The 18,340-nt window shown below is 40.4% G+C and overlaps 1 protein-coding gene and 1 long non-coding RNA gene across 2 annotated transcripts in view; both read left to right on the top strand.

Moving 5' to 3' along the window:
• Positions 1 to 12,670, top strand: part of LOC121663101 — a 15,370-nt gene extending 2,700 nt beyond the window's left edge. Inside the window, exons 3-4 of the long non-coding RNA XR_006015525.1 lie at positions 920 to 973; positions 12,332 to 12,670. This is a non-coding gene — a long non-coding RNA (uncharacterized LOC121663101). The remainder of the gene's footprint in view (positions 1 to 919; positions 974 to 12,331) is intronic.
• A 1,818-nt stretch (positions 12,671 to 14,488) lies between these two features.
• NID1 (nidogen 1) overlaps positions 14,489 to 18,340 on the top strand; it is a 43,768-nt gene continuing 39,916 nt past the window's right edge. Inside the window, exon 1 of the mRNA XM_042025292.1 lies at positions 14,489 to 14,721. Coding sequence (XP_041881226.1) covers positions 14,515 to 14,721 — 207 coding nt within the window. The 5' untranslated portion in view covers positions 14,489 to 14,514. The remainder of the gene's footprint in view (positions 14,722 to 18,340) is intronic.

The raw sequence follows: 18,340 nt of genomic DNA, 5'->3' as shown, positions 1-18,340 counted from the left end.
TAGAAAGAAAGAAAGAAAGAAAGAAAGAAAGAAAGAAAGAAAGAAAGAAAGAAAGAAAGAAAGAAAGAAAGAAAGGAAGAAAGAAAGAAAGAAAGGAAGGAAAGAGAAAGAAATTTGGTTACAACTGTATAAAATCTGTTCTATCTACCTACCTATTTTATTGTGTGTATCAATAATTTTTAAGAAGGGGAAGCAAAATAGTAATGTCAGAGAATGTTTGCATTAAAAAAAGAGTGTAATTTGGTAGTCAAAAGACAGTAGGGAGGAGGCATGATCAGTTTCCCCCATGGAGCTCTGTGAATAACACAAGAAAAATTCTGTCTTCCAAGTATTTTCAGAATACACATTAAATCTAAATTATTTTTATTTTTTAAGTTTAAAGAACTTTGTAAAAGGAAGTGATTTCTATTAAAAAAAAATGAAAACATGAAGCTAGTTATTTTGCACAGAGCCTTTTTCATAAAGGCTTTTTATGAAAGCCTTACAGCAGTATATAAAAAATTAATTTAATGTTAGAAAGAATGAGATATATTTTGGGAAAAAAACCAAAATGTGCTTTCTGTGCTTTCTCCTGCAAGACAGAGCCCATGGAAAATTATCAGCCATTTTAAATTCACCATAAAACACTGAGATTACTGAGGAGATATGAATGTTTCTATCAAATTTTGAGATAGATAGCTAGATATGCAAAGCAGGTGAAAATCCTGAACACTTAGTAGTAACAAATTCTATCTTTTCAGGGGGATTTCACTGATACAAACTTAGCAGTCTGAGTGAGTGTGCTAGCTTTCATTATACATTCTTTGCTTTTATTAGTGTCAACCTTGTTTTTAATCTTTTTTACATTCAAGAAATTTATGAGGATTTGTTAAAAAATTTGCCTTGCTAATACTAAATCAGTGCGTTTTTTAACTCCTAGGAACCCACACACTGCCAAATTGTTAGAAAGAAGTTGAGCACTACCAGAAGTGGAGTAAGTAACTTTACTAACAGTGCCACCACTTGTTTTTTTCCAGCAGAGACACATAATGTTGATTTTATCCCCTCACTTAGGGACATATTTCTGTCTATTAAATATGATTCCTTTCTTTGTTGAAGTCACTTTATATACTGATTTCACTCATGTTTCTATGATATATTGGCCAAAGATCTAATCCAATGAGAATCCTTACACATGGTTAGTGTGTCCAGGAATTTGAATTACTCTAGTCACTGCATATGTATTCAGTGTCTAGCTACTCACATGAACTTGGAGAGGATATTTCAAGTGCTGTCTATCCATTTAAATTCTGTATAAATATCCAAATCCATGTAGTTACAGTAAGATATTATGAATGACCTTTCCCAGTTTCAGTCTAGGTGGTTTTGGTTATGCAACTGGTAAGAGTAAGCAGAATCAAATATCCATATCAGCCAGCTCTTGGAATTACTGCTACTCTGCATGAATGCTAAACAGAAAGCAAATATCCCTCCCACACCCCCAAATAAATATGTCACCAGTTTATGAACTGACTTAGGTAGACCATTATTTTCAACATGGACCTTTATGGTTTTACTACTATTGGACACCTCAGTAAAAAGAAAGAGTTTCTGTAACTACACAGAATAATAGCTTTTAAATCATTAATGTACAGGTGATCTTCAAAGAAAAAAAAACAAGTTAAAATACGTTGAATATGCTTAATCAGTCACTACTTCTAAAAGACTTTTTTTTGCAAGCTACCATGCACTCAGACACTCTCTCAGGTGCACTGGCTTAGGTTGTGCCCTTTTTTTTGGTTTTTTGTTTCAATTGTGCACATACCTACCGTCCAGAAATCTTGGAGGAAAAAAACATGGTGATAATTTATGATAATTTAAATAATTAAATAAAACAAATAAAATTTAAATAGTTTAACTTTTAATTACAAGCTCCAAAACAAGATTGGTAATTTAACTGAAGTTCTAATTAAGATCAGTCTGTTTGGAGAATATATATGTTCATATATTACAACATTGTTTATGAGTCTTGTAATTAACACTAAAATTAAGTGCTCTTTCTGTGCATAAGCTTTAAAGTCCCCGCTATTGCTTTTATGCCGTGTGTGTGTAGTGGCTGGAGGCAGCTGGGGGCCGCTTACAGAGGGCATGACCTATTAATAGCTTTAGTAAAAAGGTGTGTTTCTCTAGATTTAGCATAACAGGTCTATCAGCAGCTCCGATCAGCCCCTTCCCTGCAGGTGTCTTCACGGCAGGGGCCAGCGGAGGGTGCTGGTGTTACTGATCTGCGCCCGAGCACCGTGGGGGAAAAAAAAAACCAACTAGCCGAGGGCAACACTGTGCTGGGAGTGCCGCGTGCCAGCGTGGGGTCCTGCGGCTCCCCTCCCAGCACGGCCTGTGCGAGCTCCCACCGCTCACAGCCTCGAGAATCTGTGAAATGGTTAATAATGATTGATAGTGAGCACCGTCTCCGACGGACGGAGGTGGGGGAGTGTGAGGGGAACAGCCTCCTTTGAGAGGGAGCCTGCCGCGGAGCACTCCAAACAGCTGAGTGGTAGGAGACTGTGGTTCGTCTCACTTTCAAAGTGTGAGGCTTGACACATTGGTAGACACAGCCGCTGGACTCAGTCTGTCATGGCAGGGGGTTCAGTTTGTCGGTTTCTATCTTGAAATACCTTTGTGGAACTGCACAACAGAGGTTTACGTCCTTTAGCATAGAGCCATAGAACGTGCTGAGTTTAAAGGGACCCATCAGCATCATCGAGTCCAATTCCTGGCCTTGCACAGGAAATCCCACTAATCACATCATGTGCTTGAGGACATTGTTCAAACACTTCTTTGACTCTGTCAGGCTTGGTGCTGTGACCACTCCCGTGGGGAGCCTGTTCCAGCACCCAACCACCCTCCGGGTGAAAAAGCTTTTCCTGATATGCAACTTCAACCTTCCCTGACTCAGCTTCATCCTGTTTCCTTGCATGCTGTCACTGATCACCAGAGTGAAGAGATTGGTACCTGCTCCTCTGCTTTCCCTCATGAGGATGTTGATGGAAATCACAATGAGATTTCCGCTCAGTCTCCTCCAGATTTTGGCTGCATAGTGCATCCTTTGTGGTGAACTTTCACTTCCCCTGTGATATTGTAGATTCTTGGCTGTTCACAAGCTATCCTGATGCCAACTTTGAAAAGTCACCTTTTAGAGGCTGCAAAGTATGCAGTATTAAAAGTGTCCTGTACGGTATTCCATTCATGTTGAATAGCTTATGCTTGAATCTTTACTGGTTGGCTTCACAGGTAAGAGACCTCTGCCAGGGAAAAACCTGCTGGAGCCCTCAGTGTCTGCTTTGCTATAGCTGCAGTTTGCCAACTGTCCTAAAGTGACAGCCTGCAATACCAAGAAGTCTTTAACACTCACTGAATAGAGTCTGAAGACAGAAATAAACTGTTAGACATAGGAAGCAGGAGTCAAGCTCAACAAGGGATAACTTCTAAATACAGTGTTTAATCCTCTTAGTGTCTCTTGTGTGCTGGTGTCTTTTTGGTTGGAACTAACTTCATCCAGTTTTTGCTCCTTGCACCAGTACCAGTGCCCTTCTTGTGCTTAGCAAGACAGGCCTGCCCATTCATTTCCTTTCTTCAAGCATCCTTCCTTATTACTGAGTGGCAGCATTTCTCTTTTATTCAAAACTAGCAGATGCTCATTTAGAGAACTGACTTGTCTTAGCTGAGCACTGCTGGAGATAAGAGAAGTCTTCTGTCAAAAAGGAGATCCATTTTATCCTGCAGGGTGCCAAGGCCGGCAGAATCAGCAGACCCTGGGATTCATTTGGTATGGCTGGGAGTGCACACATGGTTAGGCAGCTGTTCACCTCTTGCTTCTTTGCCAGCAGGACTGGATAGCCCAAGTTGTGCTCTTCTTTGTTACCAGCTCCCTTCTTGAAGTCATCAGGGAAAGTTGTACAAGCAGATGCTGATTGTGACAGGGCTCATATTTGTATCCTCTCACTCAAAAGACTCGAGTTCTCTTTTGCTTTCCCACCATCCTTCTCTCATCTGACTCCTTTTTGAAATTCAGGGTTTTCTCCCCCTGGTTATTCCTTCTCAACTGAAAAAAGGCACCCTGAAAATATGGATTACTGAGGCCAGTGGAAGTCCAATGGGCTTCCTCTTAGTCCTGGGTCTGGCTCTGCCACAGCAGGAGCAGCTGAGAGCAGCTGGTTCAGATACTGGAACAGTAACTGAGTTGTTACTCTGCTGAAGCAGCACATGCAACAAATATTTATGTCTGGTACCAAGAGGGGAAAAACATGTTCAGAGAAGATAGGCTATTTGGAAATTACCAATGTCTTGACCCTAGGCAAGGCTGAGCAGTCTGGGGGGGATTTCTGTTTAAGTCAGTCTGAAAACTATAGTACACCGTAGGGAATGTTCAGAAATCATAGAAACTAGAAAAATTATTACCATTAGTGCCAGTGAAATAATAAGGCTAATGTACTTCTAAGTTCTTCCGTATATATAACATATATGCTATTGAATATAAGTCCCAAGATTGCAAATACTCAGGCAGAAATGTTCCCAAGTTTCAGAGAACACTTAGATGCATGAAACATGCAGGGCATGCTGATGAATACCTGGAAAGGAGCATCAGCAAGGAAGAAAATTAAGTTAGCCCTGGTCATAGTTTGCCATGTAAAATGGACACAATGCTCTGGAAACTTTAAAGGTAAGGTTTTATTCAGGCAAGAATCATACCAAATAGAATTTCCTCTCTACTTGTCCTACCTTTGTATTTTGCCGTCTTTGCATAAGAGGGTTTTTGAACAATACTGCACTGTCAGGGGTGATTTTATGCTGTTGTGTTAGGCCAATCTGTTTGTTTTACTTTACTCTGAAGCATACATCCTGTTTTCAAAGTAATGGCACAATTTATGGAGAACAGAAACAGCTTGCAGATACTTAAGACCAACCTTTTAATTCCTTCACCACACAGAATGAAAGTTGTTGCATAAGTGTTTGTATCTTTTTCTGCTTACTGAGCTGTAATTGTCAGTCATATCCTCCCCAATGGGGCTGAATTTGGCAGCCAGCAGCAGAATCCTTTGTTACATATTCGCTCTCAAAATCTAACTCCTAATTTTTCTTTGGGATGTTTTTTTACTTAATTTCTGCCATGTGGTGGCCTCCAGAGTATCTCAAGTTGGTGAGCTTTTCCTGAGGCTTGTGAGCTTTAGGAATAACTACACAATTTCACACTCTTCACCCATAGAGATGGTAATTAGTTGAAATTGGATTTTTTTGAGAAGAAACATGATCTGCTCCACTTTAGAAAGCTGCTTCTGGTTGCTAGGAAATCTCCACTGAGTTTCTATGGGTCTTCTGATTTGCAGGTGGACAAGCTGTATTTCTTTAGTGCCTTAACTTTTCTCTTTGGGAAGTGGAATAACAATACATGTTTCTTAAATCATCAGGAAAGGTTTTGAAATTTGACAGAGCAGAAATCTGACAAATGGAAAGTGCTGTTGAAACTACCAGAGCAGAAATCTGACAAATGGAAAGTGCTGTTGAAACTAACACATCATGATTTTTGCTAATATTGTACCATGATTGCTATATGAAAAGCTGCTTTATGTTTTAGCACTGTTGCAGGGAATAAGCCACAGAAAAAAATACATTTTAGGTAAGACAAAGTCCTGTTCTGAGTACTTAAATAACTGAATTTTATTTACTAAAATGGAAGAAGCAAAGGACAGCAGACTTCCCTCAGGAAGAACACAATCCTCTTGTTTGTTCAAGTGCTACGGATCATTCTTCAGGAGTTAGACTCTCTCCTCAGATGATAAAAAGGCTAATATCCACCAAAAAATCAATAATTTTGTTAAAACTTGGGTCCAACATAATACATATTTTTCCCCCATTATTTGTTTTCAATAATTTAATCTCCAATTTTTTTTCAGACTGTACAAGCTGTGTACACATGGTAAATAGGGGTGTCTAAATGACAATTTCATGTTGTATTTAATGGCTCTAAAGATGGATGTGTAGCTGGATAGGATAAGTGTTTTGAGGGTCAAATGCATTAAATACATAAAATCCATAAATAACAATTATTATATATTTCAAGAAAAAATAGAGAATTAAGGACCAGATATAGATAGTTTTGTTTGGGATAATACCTTTTCTTTCCTAAGTTATTTCCTCAGGTTTAGAGGCCTCACTTGTAAATAAGTATAACCCATGCTGGCAGAACTGTGCAACTGTGTAACTTTGAAAGATCTGTGCTGCTGGAAAACATTCAAACGTTTTTCATGCAGGAAGTTTGAGGGAATAATAAAAGATTTGCAATTAAAGGGAAACAGACGTGAGTTTCTCTGGGAAAGAACTCAAGGAATGAGAACTGGTCAATGAGCCATAAAGAAGGTCAGCCCTAAGATCCCAAAAGGTTAATAAAAAGACTCTTTTGAAAAAAGATAAAGAAGGAAACTAGGATGCAGATAACCAGTATGGTGTTAAAGGCGCTTGTGGGGGAAAAGGTAAAGGAGAAGGATGTTTACAGTGGGTTCAGAGAGCTCAAGGGAGAGAAGGCAGGACAAGTGAGGTCATTTAGTTAGAGGTCCAATAGTGATTGGAGAATAAGAACAAGTAATTACCTGGAAAGGCTTTGGTAACCTTTCATTTGCAAGTGTAGCTTTTAAAGTTGTAAAACTTGTTGCCTCTCCCCCTTGACAAGCTTAGAAACCTGCCTCTGACTTCAGGTACGCAGGTACATTCATATTCCTAAATGAGAGAGGGCCTAGGATGTCCCTCATGCACGGAACGCCTGAATATCCAAGCTGCCCAAGTGTTAGCTGATCTCTTGCCTGCTCCAAAAGGCTCTTTCCATGACAAAACACAGGAGCGGTCTGGTGACAGTTTGCTCCAAGGACCACGCTCAAAAAGCAGTCACAAGCCACGACCAGACTTTGTTCTAGCCCTTTCTGATCTTCCAGAGCTGGCTTAAAGGCTTTGCGACTTCAAATACCTGCACATACCCTCATGTCACAGGCTTTGGTATGTGACATGTACCCTTAGCTTCGTGCTTTAACTAAACCACTGCTGGTCTCTGTAATGGCTCATTTTATTTCAGACACTCTGAACCGGGATGGGGAAAGAGGGGGAAGAATGAAAAAAAGTGTCCTAGGGCTACAGTAGCCAAGCAGAGATTGTGGGCTAAATGCTTTGCAGTGTGGACACTCTGGTGAGGTCTAGGGTCAGTAGTTTGGACACAATCCAGTCCTTGCTACTTGGCTTCAGGGATCACCCTCTGTCCCTCTCTCAACTGCAAGTGTAGACTACACAAGGTGTTTGTTTCCAGCAACCTCTTGTAGAAGAGACTTCTCTTGCTCTTACCCTGTCACTTATCCAGCGAGTAAGTTATTGCCTCAATCCTAGTGTTTGCAAATCCTGCCTCTTTTTTCTCAGGGGCAATGTGTTTGTTTCTGTGCTGAGTCATTTCAGTGCAGATCCCTGTGTTTTATTGCTGCTCTGTGACAAAACTAGTTTTACATCCTAGGGTAAAACACTAAACTTGTTTAAAGTTTAAATTTGGGAAGAAATGAGTGGGGCATTGTAGGTACAAAAATGCTGTTAGTGAGGATTTTTTGTTATTTTCTAAGTCCGTGAGAGACTTTTCTCTCTCACAGAAGAGGTAGTAGGGAACGTAAACAACCAAGCCACCTACAACCTTGAAAAGTCTTGTTTATGGTATAGTAGAAAAATATTTTTGATAATGGATGTTTTAGGATTTTGGCCAATCACCCCCAAGGGGTGGCTGATCCTTTGTCCAATTGGACTATGAAGAAAAAAGTCTATAAAAGGTTTGTAAAATAATTAAATAAATCAATCTTGCTGCAGAATTCCTGCCTGCTGGACCTTCTCTCCTCCTCCTCCCTATGACTGCGGGATACGGTGATATACTGTAGGAACCAGGCCTGCAGTAATAGGGCATTGTTTTTATTAGTCTGCAGATTCCAAGTGAAGTGAACAGCAATGTAAGTCCTTGGGTCAGAAAGAATAAATAGCTGTAATTCATGGAATTACTCCTGGGGTTTTTTTGAATCTGGACTGTTTCAAGTCAGGGTAAAGTTCACTGTTTTTACTCAGTTAAAAAAAAAGGAGCAAAAAATCTTCTTTCAGCATTAAAATATATGGTGTGTTACAGCCAGCTACACACATTATGTCCAACATTTTAAACATAACTTGCCTCAAGCACACAAATTAGGTCCTCAGATTGAAAATGTACATCAGTTCTTGAACTTACATATGTCTAATCTAAGAATAAATTATTACATTTATAGCACCTCATAGCTAAAGTTTCAATCCAAGATACTGGAAAACTTATGAAGAAGAAAAAAAAGAAGAAAAATAAATTAAAAAATTAACCATGAAACCACTGAATTGATATTCACCAGTTTTTACTACCATTTTGTGTGATCAGCAGAATTGTCACTCCAAAATTTTGCCTGTTGACAATGTTCTTGGAATCTAAAGTTATGATTCAGCCATCCTCAGGCAAATTTTGCCTTTAAGCACACATATCCACCCCCTCTCAGAAACTTTGGGGTGTGCTGAGTAGATTCCTGAAGGCAAAAATCATTTGGTGTAGCCAACTTTGAACAGGAGACATCAGGAAATGTTTGCATCCTCTTTTTTGGATGGAGAAATTTTCTTTCCTAGTAGACCTTGTCCAAAAATGAAAATATTTACAAGTAACCTCATTAAAGGAGATATTAATACCTATTGTTCAATCTAGCCAAGCATGGACTTACAGGGAAGTTTATCCTTCCTCTCTGCAGGGCTTTCACAAATATATATACATGTAAAGATAAAGCACAACCTAATTTTGAGACCATACAGTTTATGAGAATAGATGTTATATTCATTAAATATTTCTTCCCTTATCTGGTCCTTTTGTAAAAATAGTAATTGAAATTGTTGGTCTTCGCTGCACCACTGCATGCCCTATCCCAAGTGAAAATCCTTTTCTCTGTTTTACTCACAGTCACTCAAGGTAATGATAGATTCTCCTGAGTGAATTTCACTAATTTAGGCAATGGATTCCACTCCAGGAAAATCAGTCTCATGCATAAGACTTTTTCCTTGTAAAAGATATCATTCAATAATCATGGGGGAAAATGGGTTAAGTGTCTTCTCTGAATTGTTGTGATCATTTAGACTTATCTGAGAAACCATATACTCTTTCTAAATGACAATTGTTGCAAGATATATTATTCTAGCAGGCAGAGAATCCCGGCAGAGCCAGCCTCTGTGAGGGTGGCTGGGTGCTCTGCAGACACAAGGGGCTGATGTGAGAGAGTAGCTTGGCTGTCACAAGAAAGACTGTGTCAGCGTTTCAGACTTTGTTAGCCCTTTTGAATGTTTGTAGAGAAGTTGAGGATATAACCATTTGTTAGCAAATTTCTAGCCACCACAAGCATCAGATCAGTGCTTGGCCTCTCTTTTCTTTCTGATTGTCATCTAGAAGCTTTGCTGTTGAGACTCAATATGACATCTTTTTTGTGCGTCTTACATCTACACCTGAAATTCACAGTCAAAATCTGGATGCCACATAAAAGAGAATACAACGTTTATCATTGCTTTTGGTTTGGGTGCACATTCAATCTGAAGTGATGCTTTAACTTGAGATGCATTAAATACCATCTCTTCACCAGACTACTAGGATATGTATTTTTCCATTGTGTAATATCTTTGTTCTGAAATCTGACACAATTATCAGTGGGTCACAGTAATTATTTCTTTAGTCTTGGAGAAGATAAGAGGTAAATGATACCTTTTCCACAGCTGTCTTCCTGTCCCATTCAAATTGGTTTTCCACATCCCATTCCCATTGTTTAAAAAAACAATGCTCCTTCATATTGTAACTGGTTTTTGTGTGTATGAGAAAATGATTATACATTTTGTCTCTCTGTCTTCACTGTGTTTTTTAAAACTCTGAAATAATTTTTTATTGTCTGTTTGGAGACTTTTATGGCACAAAGCTAAAACTTTTAGATAATAACAAAACAGCAAGACCTGGCATAGATGCAGTAGGTAGTGCTGAAATGAATATTTAAATAGAAGACTAATTATATATCCTCTTGCCCTGTTACAGCTCTCTCTTACTACAGAGAAGTTCTAGAATTCTTACTGAATTAGAGAATCTGTTCTTAAAAGAGAACAAGCATTAGGATGTAAGAAGGATATTTTGAATATATATATATAAAAGTGTAATATTTTTCATGTGGCTACATGGCAGATGGAAGGATTATTTTTAATCTAGCCATTTTACATGATGCTTATATTCTTCTGTTCTCCATCTAATTTTTCCTAAATTTTAAACTGGGATGAAAAGAAACGTTCATGACTCTGTATAAGCATAACTTTCTCTGTGAGGTTTTTTTTGGTCCCCTGTTAATACAGTTACCAGCTCTAATAATGAGAGATAGCAATAAATTAAGACAACCCCAGAAATATAAAGTGTCTCCTAGCACCAGACCTAGGAAGGGTCTGAGAGCTTCTGTTTTTCCCATGCTTCTTGCCCTGCTCCAGGGCAGTAATCTGCTGCTGCTGTGTACCATTATATCACAGCAGCAATCTGTCCTGTACTGACCAGGTCATTGGCCAAGCGTTGACACATCCTCTTTCTTGCTCAGCTGTTCTCCAGAATGGGATATGAGTTTCTAAGGAGGTTGTCCTGCAATATTGCTGTCCTGTTGTTGCCCTGCAATATCTCTGCATGAGAGAAAAAGAAAGGATTCTACAATCTTCTATACTCTGCACTAACGCAGAGGCCAACACAGAATATCACCATTCATGTGCATCTCTTCTCAAAAGAATCTAAGAATTCCTCAGAATTAGTTCTTTTCTGTAGAGAGCTCTGCTGCAAAATACGTATTTTGTTTGAAGTTGCTCCAGAATTATGTGTCCTCCATAGTGATACTAGCTCATGTAGAGTTACAGAAGGGATCTCATCCTGTCCCACTCTAGTGAACAATGAACATTCAATTCTAGGAGAGAGTGATTTAAATTTATGATGTGCACTCCATGATCCTCCTGTGAGCCTTGCCTTTGCTTGTGACTGCCTGATTCCCATGACCTTGTCTCTCTAAAAAATGCCCCTTCTCAGCAGACCTCAGTCCTATTCTTTCCTGCCAGTATCCCAAATACTTCAGTTTATTACCACATGGTTACTCCGTCCTTTGATCCACCCACTAAAATGCTTTTTTTGTCATTGGACAGCACAACATCATCATGAGAGGCTGAGTGCTTTACTTTCCTTACTCCAGTCATGCCAGCAAAGGGAACAGTAGCTCCGTTTTCTCTGTTAATGAAACCTGGGGAGGGGCTTGAGAAGGTCAGGCTTCTCCATATCTGTACCCCCTTTTCCAAATCTCCTCACATTTAGGCAGTGAAATTTTCAAATATATGTGTGTGTGAGCTATTTTAGTACTCTATGAGCATAGAAACTCAAGTCAAATATGTTGGACTGTCTCAATTCATTGTTAAATGCAGAATTATTCATTAAGGTCTATTGTTTAGTAATCTGATCAACCCATTGTTGACTTCTCAAAGCTTTCTATAATTCTGCTTCCACTATGCCTAATCCATGATTTATCTGAAAACAGACCCCACAGTAAGGAAGCATTTTCTGACATATGACTTACTTCTTTAGTTATTTCAGTGTCCTAATTATCTGTAATCCTCAAACTCACCCATTTAATTCCTCCATCTGTTTGGTAGCAGTCTTCAGATACTTGTGTTGAAGATGCTCCATATCTTTGATGCAAGATCTTAATCAAATCTCCCCATTATCATTTAATCAAGTAGGCATGTTCAGTTCTTTAGCAATTTCTTGTACGTCACTTCCTTTTGTCCCCTGACCTTTTTTATGGTTTCAGTCTGAATTCTCTGCAGTGGTGAATTTTCTGTGACACCTCCCGTGATCTCGCAAGCAGTTTCTGGAAAAGCAGCGTCATTACATGCCTTTAGAAAATGTTACTTCCTTGTAACAAAATAAACCCGGCTCATTTGTTGTACAGGATCTCAGTGGCTGCTCAGGGGATACTATTGCTTTGTAAACTGCTGTCCTATCTGATTTAATATCCAATGAAAATGTGGAGTTCTTGATATTTACTAGCTATGAAAGAACTTCTGGAAGGTCTTTCTCAATTGTGACATTCGAGTTTGCATCTAAACACTTTCCTTCCCTTCTTAAATCTTGCTGAAGTATTTTTCATTCTCCATTCTGGTTGGAGTTTGCAATTAATATCTCCCAGTTAATTACAACATAAGTAAACATGCTTTTCCATCCCCTTTTTAGGTCGCTATTGAAGATGCTAGAAAGAGCAACGGGAAACTTATTTTCTTGTCTTAGAACTGAAAATTCTTAATACTCCTCACAGTGGGAGCTACATACAAGGTAAACTTGTTTAGCTACAACAGAAACATTGCAATCCTCTTAAGGTAGATACAGACTAAACAATAACAATCTCAATATCCTGACTGATGGACAACATGGCTACTACCCCGTGTTTTAAGCATGCTGACTAATGGACAACATGACTACTACCCCGTGTTTTAAGCATGCTGACGAAGATATTTAACTCTTGAGCCGTCAGATCTATTTCAAATTTACTACACTATGTTTCTAGCTTCCCAGTGGTCCTTGTCCTCCAAATTCTGGACATAATACTAGGAAATCATGTGAATCTACAGGAAAAAATTACCCCCTCAGAGTTTTCTTCTTGTTTTGCTCATATCTTCATTTTGTTGAGCCTGTCTGTTGTAGTAAATGTGGCTGTGGAAAACATCAAGCCTAACAGAAATTATGCTCTTGTTGTGAATGTGTCTATGAGGTTCTTGAGGTATATGAATTTAGGCTTTCTCTTTGCTATGGAGCTGCATTGCACAAGCACAAGAAGCTTTAGGTTCTGCACATTTGGAAATGGGCTTATGCTGGGGCAGGGGGCAGGTTTGTAACAGGATGATTTTGTGATGAACGCAGCTGGTGGTATGCCAGTGTGCACATTTAACGTGGGTAAGAAGTTACAGTTGGCTTGTGGTTAAGTACTGGTTTGTCAAAAGAGGAGAAAGATACCTTGGCTGGATATTGAGTCATCTTTGTTGGTATATCTGTGCTCAGATATGGTGGTGATCCAGCCAAGAGGCTGCTCTTCTAGCAGTTGTTAGCCACATGTTCCTGGATATATATAAAGCCACAGATTCCACAAATCCACCAGTTACTGTCTTATAGGGTCTGAAAATATGGAGGGAAGTTGCAGGTGAAAGGACAGCAAGAACTCAAGGAGAGCAGACTTGTCTTCCTCCCAGACCTCCACGCTGCTTTGTCTCAGTGGCTCTTTTCACTGACATATAGAACCCAACAGTAAATAGTTGCTAGTGCTAATGGTGATTAGATGTGTTTCTCTTTTAGGCTGGCATGGTTATAGCTCTACCCAGGAATGTCTTGTGCTCTTGCAATTTGACAAATGCAAAATTATGTTTTCTTACAAGGGAAAAAAACCCCCAGAACAGGCATTTAAAGAAAAGTAAAAAGCCATGCAAAAAGTATGTGGGTAGCATTTCAGCTGCCTTTCCTTGGGTGATTTTCTGCTGTAAACATTCTGTGGAAATATCACAGCATACACTTTACTGGCCAAGATTTAATCCTTAAACACTGCTGTCCTCGCTTGGAAGCTTTAGGAAAAATATATGAAATATAACCATACTTCAGTTGTTTCTGAGTGTTCTGAGAGAGCAAGACTACACTACAAAACAAGAAGACATAGTCAGAAGTAATATATTTATATGTTCCATATTTCTTTTCTCTGTATTTCATATCATCAGTAATCTTTCATTTGCAAATTTATTTATTTTTTAGTGCAATTGTGATGTGGATGGTGTTAACTTATGGAACACATTCCAATGTATTTATCCATTTCCCCCGACAATAAGCACCTGGTATCAAAATTATTTCAGACGACAGCTTAGGGATTCATATTTTTGTTTCATGTTGATTTTGGTATTTGGTCTTGGTGTGCTGTCTGTTGGGAGGTAGCAGCTGCTGGAGTGACTTTGAGCACACATTTTTCCAAACTAACGCAGAAACCCCACTGGCCCTGGCAGAGAGCCGTGGTGCTTTGAAAGTATTTGCCGGATGCCTACGACCCCGCACCGATTTATCTTCGCGAGTTTCGCGTCCCACAAGCGGCTGAGCGTCCCCGTCCCAGCGCTGCCGGAGCGCTGCCGAGAGTCGATGCCCCGGCGCTGCGCGGACGCCGCTTTGCCCCCGCGGGCGAAGCCCCGGCCCGGGAGCGACCCCGCTGGCTGAGCCCCGCTGGCTGAGCCCCGCTCGGGGCTGTGGGAGCGGCCGCAGGGGGTCCCGGGGCCGCTGTTCCCGCCCGCCCCGCGCAGCCATTGGCCGCGGCCCCCCCGCCCGCCGGCCCCGCTGCCCGCGCTTATAGCGGCGGGACGGCGCTGCCGCTGGCGCCGGGAGCCGTCGGGATGCGCGCCCCGCCGAGCTGTCCGCGCTGGGCGCTGCTGATCCTGGCGCTGCCCGTCCTGGCGCTGCCCGCAGAGCGGCTGGCGCTGCTGCCGCACGGCGAGGACCGCGGCGATGCCGCGCTGGAGCCCGGGGACGACGTGCACTCGGCGGCGCTGGAGCTGAGCACAGCGCTGCGCTTCTACGGCGAGGCCGTGCGCTCCCTCTATGTGAGTGTGGGGCCCCTTTTGGCTGCCGGAGGGTCGGAACTAATCCTGGGAACTCCCCGGGGAGCTTTGGGTGGGTGCGTGCTGGTGCTTGTGGGTTCCGTGTGGGTTGTGTGAGCGCCGAGGTCAGAGGTCGGTCCAAAGATCTTAATTGTTCCAGTCCTGTTCAGGTCAGGTATCGGGGCCGTGTTAATTCCCTTCTCACACTGTGACCGGTGCAGATTCTTCGAAGTGCTCAGCCTCTGCTAGAAGACAATGCAACAGATAGTAGGAGCGTAAAGAAAATGCAGTCAATTAGCCAGAGTGAATGCCATCTCCAGGCGTTTTCTGCATTCATACACAGAATGTATTCAGCTCAGAAACATCCTCGTTGCGATCTGTTTTGTGTGTTTCGGCATGCCAGAGTCACAAAACTGAAACGGGGTGTCTAACCAGCAGCCTGACATGTCTAAGGCTTGCACCTCTGAGCGCTGGGAGAGCTTTCTGTTTCTTGATGTCTTGGGCACTTCCAGGTGTTCATTGCTTTAAGAGTCCCTTGGGCAGAGGAAGTCCATATCCATAGGAATTGCAGGCTTTGGGCTGCAGGCACATCTCAGCCATCTGTGCGTGTCTCAGCTAAATCTGCTGAGAGTTGTGCGTGCATTTTTATGGCTGATGGAGGGTGTTTAGTGTTTGAAGGTGGGATTGAAAACAGACTGACTGGAGCAGAGCTGCTCAAAAGCATCCATAAGAAAAACTGTTTAAAATGGCAGCTTGTCTTCAGATCACTGCAAGAGTACTGCACGCTTTACCACTGCCTCTTTTCCCCTGAAGCCCCGTCCAGGCTGGCAATTGAAAATGCTGAGTAGCACGTTTAGAAAGCTCTTGGTAGGGAAGGCACAGTGTGTTTAGGGCATTAATCTGGTAGACTAAATCTCACCTCCCTGTCCAGATAAAGCAGTGTGGTTTGGTATCGTGGATCTAAGATGCAACTCAGTGGATTAACCTACCTGGAGACGCTTGGGAAACTAGAGCTCCATGTGACCGCAGTGATTCAAAATTTGACGTAGTTCCCATGCACTTGAGTCTGTTTTATGGGTATTTACTGAAGACATAACTTGCTTGTGCTATACTGAGTTGTATTAGTGCTGACACTTAAGTTACGCTCCTTTTCATTGTCCATACTGCCACTACCTAGACAAATCCTGAAATCATATCTGAAATCCAAAATTTTGGGGGATTCGAGTTATGCTTGTGTGGAAAATGGACGTTGTTCACTGAGGCTGACGGAGATGAAGTATTAAGTAGAATTCAGACTTCAGTTTGGCCCTTAGTTCATTGTCTTGCCTTCTGTACTCTAATTTGGTCACTGATTAGTCAACCCAAGTAAAAAATACACTTTTTAAAGCACAAACATATTCTTGAAAGATAGTGGGCTGTAGCCACTGAGAAGCAAAGATAACAAGTAGCATGTCAGGTAAGCGACAGAGATGGGACAGAGTTTTCAAAGAGCAGTAAATTGATTAACCAGTCTGGGTTTCTTTAGTTTAATGATCCTGTTACTTGCCCACGCTCTCAATCAGGAACAGTTCTGATTAGTTTTTGCCTGAACGAATACCCATATAGAGTCTATTTCTGAATCACATCCAGGGCTCTGCCAGCATTACTCAGTACTAAGGATGAGCAGTTTTAATGAATGGCATTTCAGTATCAGTCTGTGCAGAGGCTTTTTCTTGCACTGAATCTGGTGCAAGTATTGCAGAACAGAAGCACAGTACAAACTGCATGGGGGTAGGGAAAGGAGAAGTATACCTGTTAAGGAAAGGTACTGAGCAGTTTTAAATGCACCTTCACATTACACATTTTTATTGTATATTTGCAATGAGTATTTATGAAGCTCTACGATCTTGCTTGGCAAGCTGGAGTTACCAAAGTATTGCTAGTTGTTAGTAAATATTATCAAGCTGATACAATTAACATTTAGTACACATTATAATTTTATGTAGCAATTTTATGTGGATTCTCTTTCTATCTTTTTTAACAGCTGAGCAGCTGATTTGTTTGCGTTAGCTGTACACATGAATAGAAAGGCGAGGAGTTCTGTGAAGTGATTGTTTAGTATCAACTTGTCATAAAATCCCTGGCAACAAAACCTGTTTTCATAGACAGAAGAGAGCATTTTATTTCATATAAGTGGAAACAGGCTTTCACATATTGTAATCTTCAATATGGTACTTTAGTATGTAAGATTTATAACATTGAACTCTATCACTAACCCATACTATTCTATTCGTTTTAATAGCACAGTTTTATTAAAGCTTTTTTGTTTACACTAACGCTCACTGGTGTGGAAAAATGGAAGGATTAGGGGTTACCTCCATTTAGGAAAGAAGTGAGAATCCTTTAATGCAAGCTTGGTCCAATTTTTTTAATCCTTACTTTTTTTAAGTTCTTAAATTAATGGTTGGTCATGTTTGTATTGGAAAGCTTTGCTGCTTTAAGACAACCGTCACTTCATTATAAAGGTAAATTCAAATTTTCTAAACTCTTTTACGCGGAAATATTCAAGCCTGTAAAATGCCTAATCATTGAACAGGGGAAAAGTACCAGATTTGTTAGAAACTTTCATTTTTTGTTGTACACAAGAGATACACTTTTTCTTTTAATAGAAGTACTTCCTTACTTTGCATTCCTCTTCTCACATGGTTTTCAAGGTGGACCTATAATTGTGTGTGTGTGTGTGTAATTTGTTCTGCTACAAACCACAAATGTATGTTAACTATGTGTGTAATCCAGAAGTTTAACATGCTAAAAATACATCTATGTTAGTTCCTGTCAATTTAAATAGTGTTATACCCTAAAAGGAAAGATGTACTGTAAAGCTGGTCTTCAGACAACGCCCACCTGAGGCCTCTTTTACCCCCTTTCCCTTTTGACAGGAATGATGCTTTGATGAAACCCAGTACTTACCCTGAATTACTTCTCTTTATTTTGGGATTCACACTTAACCTATGTCTATGACCTTGAAAGAAACAAGGTGAAGTTAAATGAGTATTCACTGTCCTTGCCAATATAAATGCATTGTTAAATCTCAAAGCTAAAAACATATTTTCATTATTGGTGAGTTTCTCCTCTTGCCCTAAAAATCACTGCACAAAGTGAGCAGCTTATTTATTTATTTTCATGTAATGGCTTGCAAATGTTTTCTGGGTTCTAGAAACATTCCCTTAACATTTAAAACAGAACCGTCTCACTTAAAAACTATTTCAAAAAATGGGGTTGGCATTTTGTATCTCCTTAATAAAATTACTTCTTACATAAAAGTTTTTAACAAAGAGGAAAGGAATAGCCAGATGCATGTCACTAAGAGGTGAAAAGAGGAGGGCTATTTCTTCTGGCTTCCGCTTTATTCTGCAGTAAAAGCTAGTCCTGATTGTATTTTCTCTTAATGTTTAGTCTCTGCCATAAATAGGGGATCACGAAGCCACAAAGTCTACACACACCAAATCTGATGAAGAGCATGGAATTTGTTTAAAATACTTCAAACACCACTCATCGCTCACAAGAGGATTTAGGTGGGAGTAGGGCTGCTTATGTGCAAAAAGTTTAAGAAAGCAGAAGGAAGAGAAAAATTTTAATATGC

Source organism: Corvus kubaryi, unplaced genomic scaffold, assembly GCF_017639235.1.
Source record: "Corvus kubaryi isolate FWS band 111438036 unplaced genomic scaffold, C.kubaryi_AGA036_p1.0 37266, whole genome shotgun sequence".
NCBI classification, from domain to species: Eukaryota; Metazoa; Chordata; class Aves; order Passeriformes; family Corvidae; genus Corvus; species Corvus kubaryi.
Note: the sequence above shows the minus strand (reverse complement) of the source record. Positions and strands in the feature narration are given on the sequence as shown.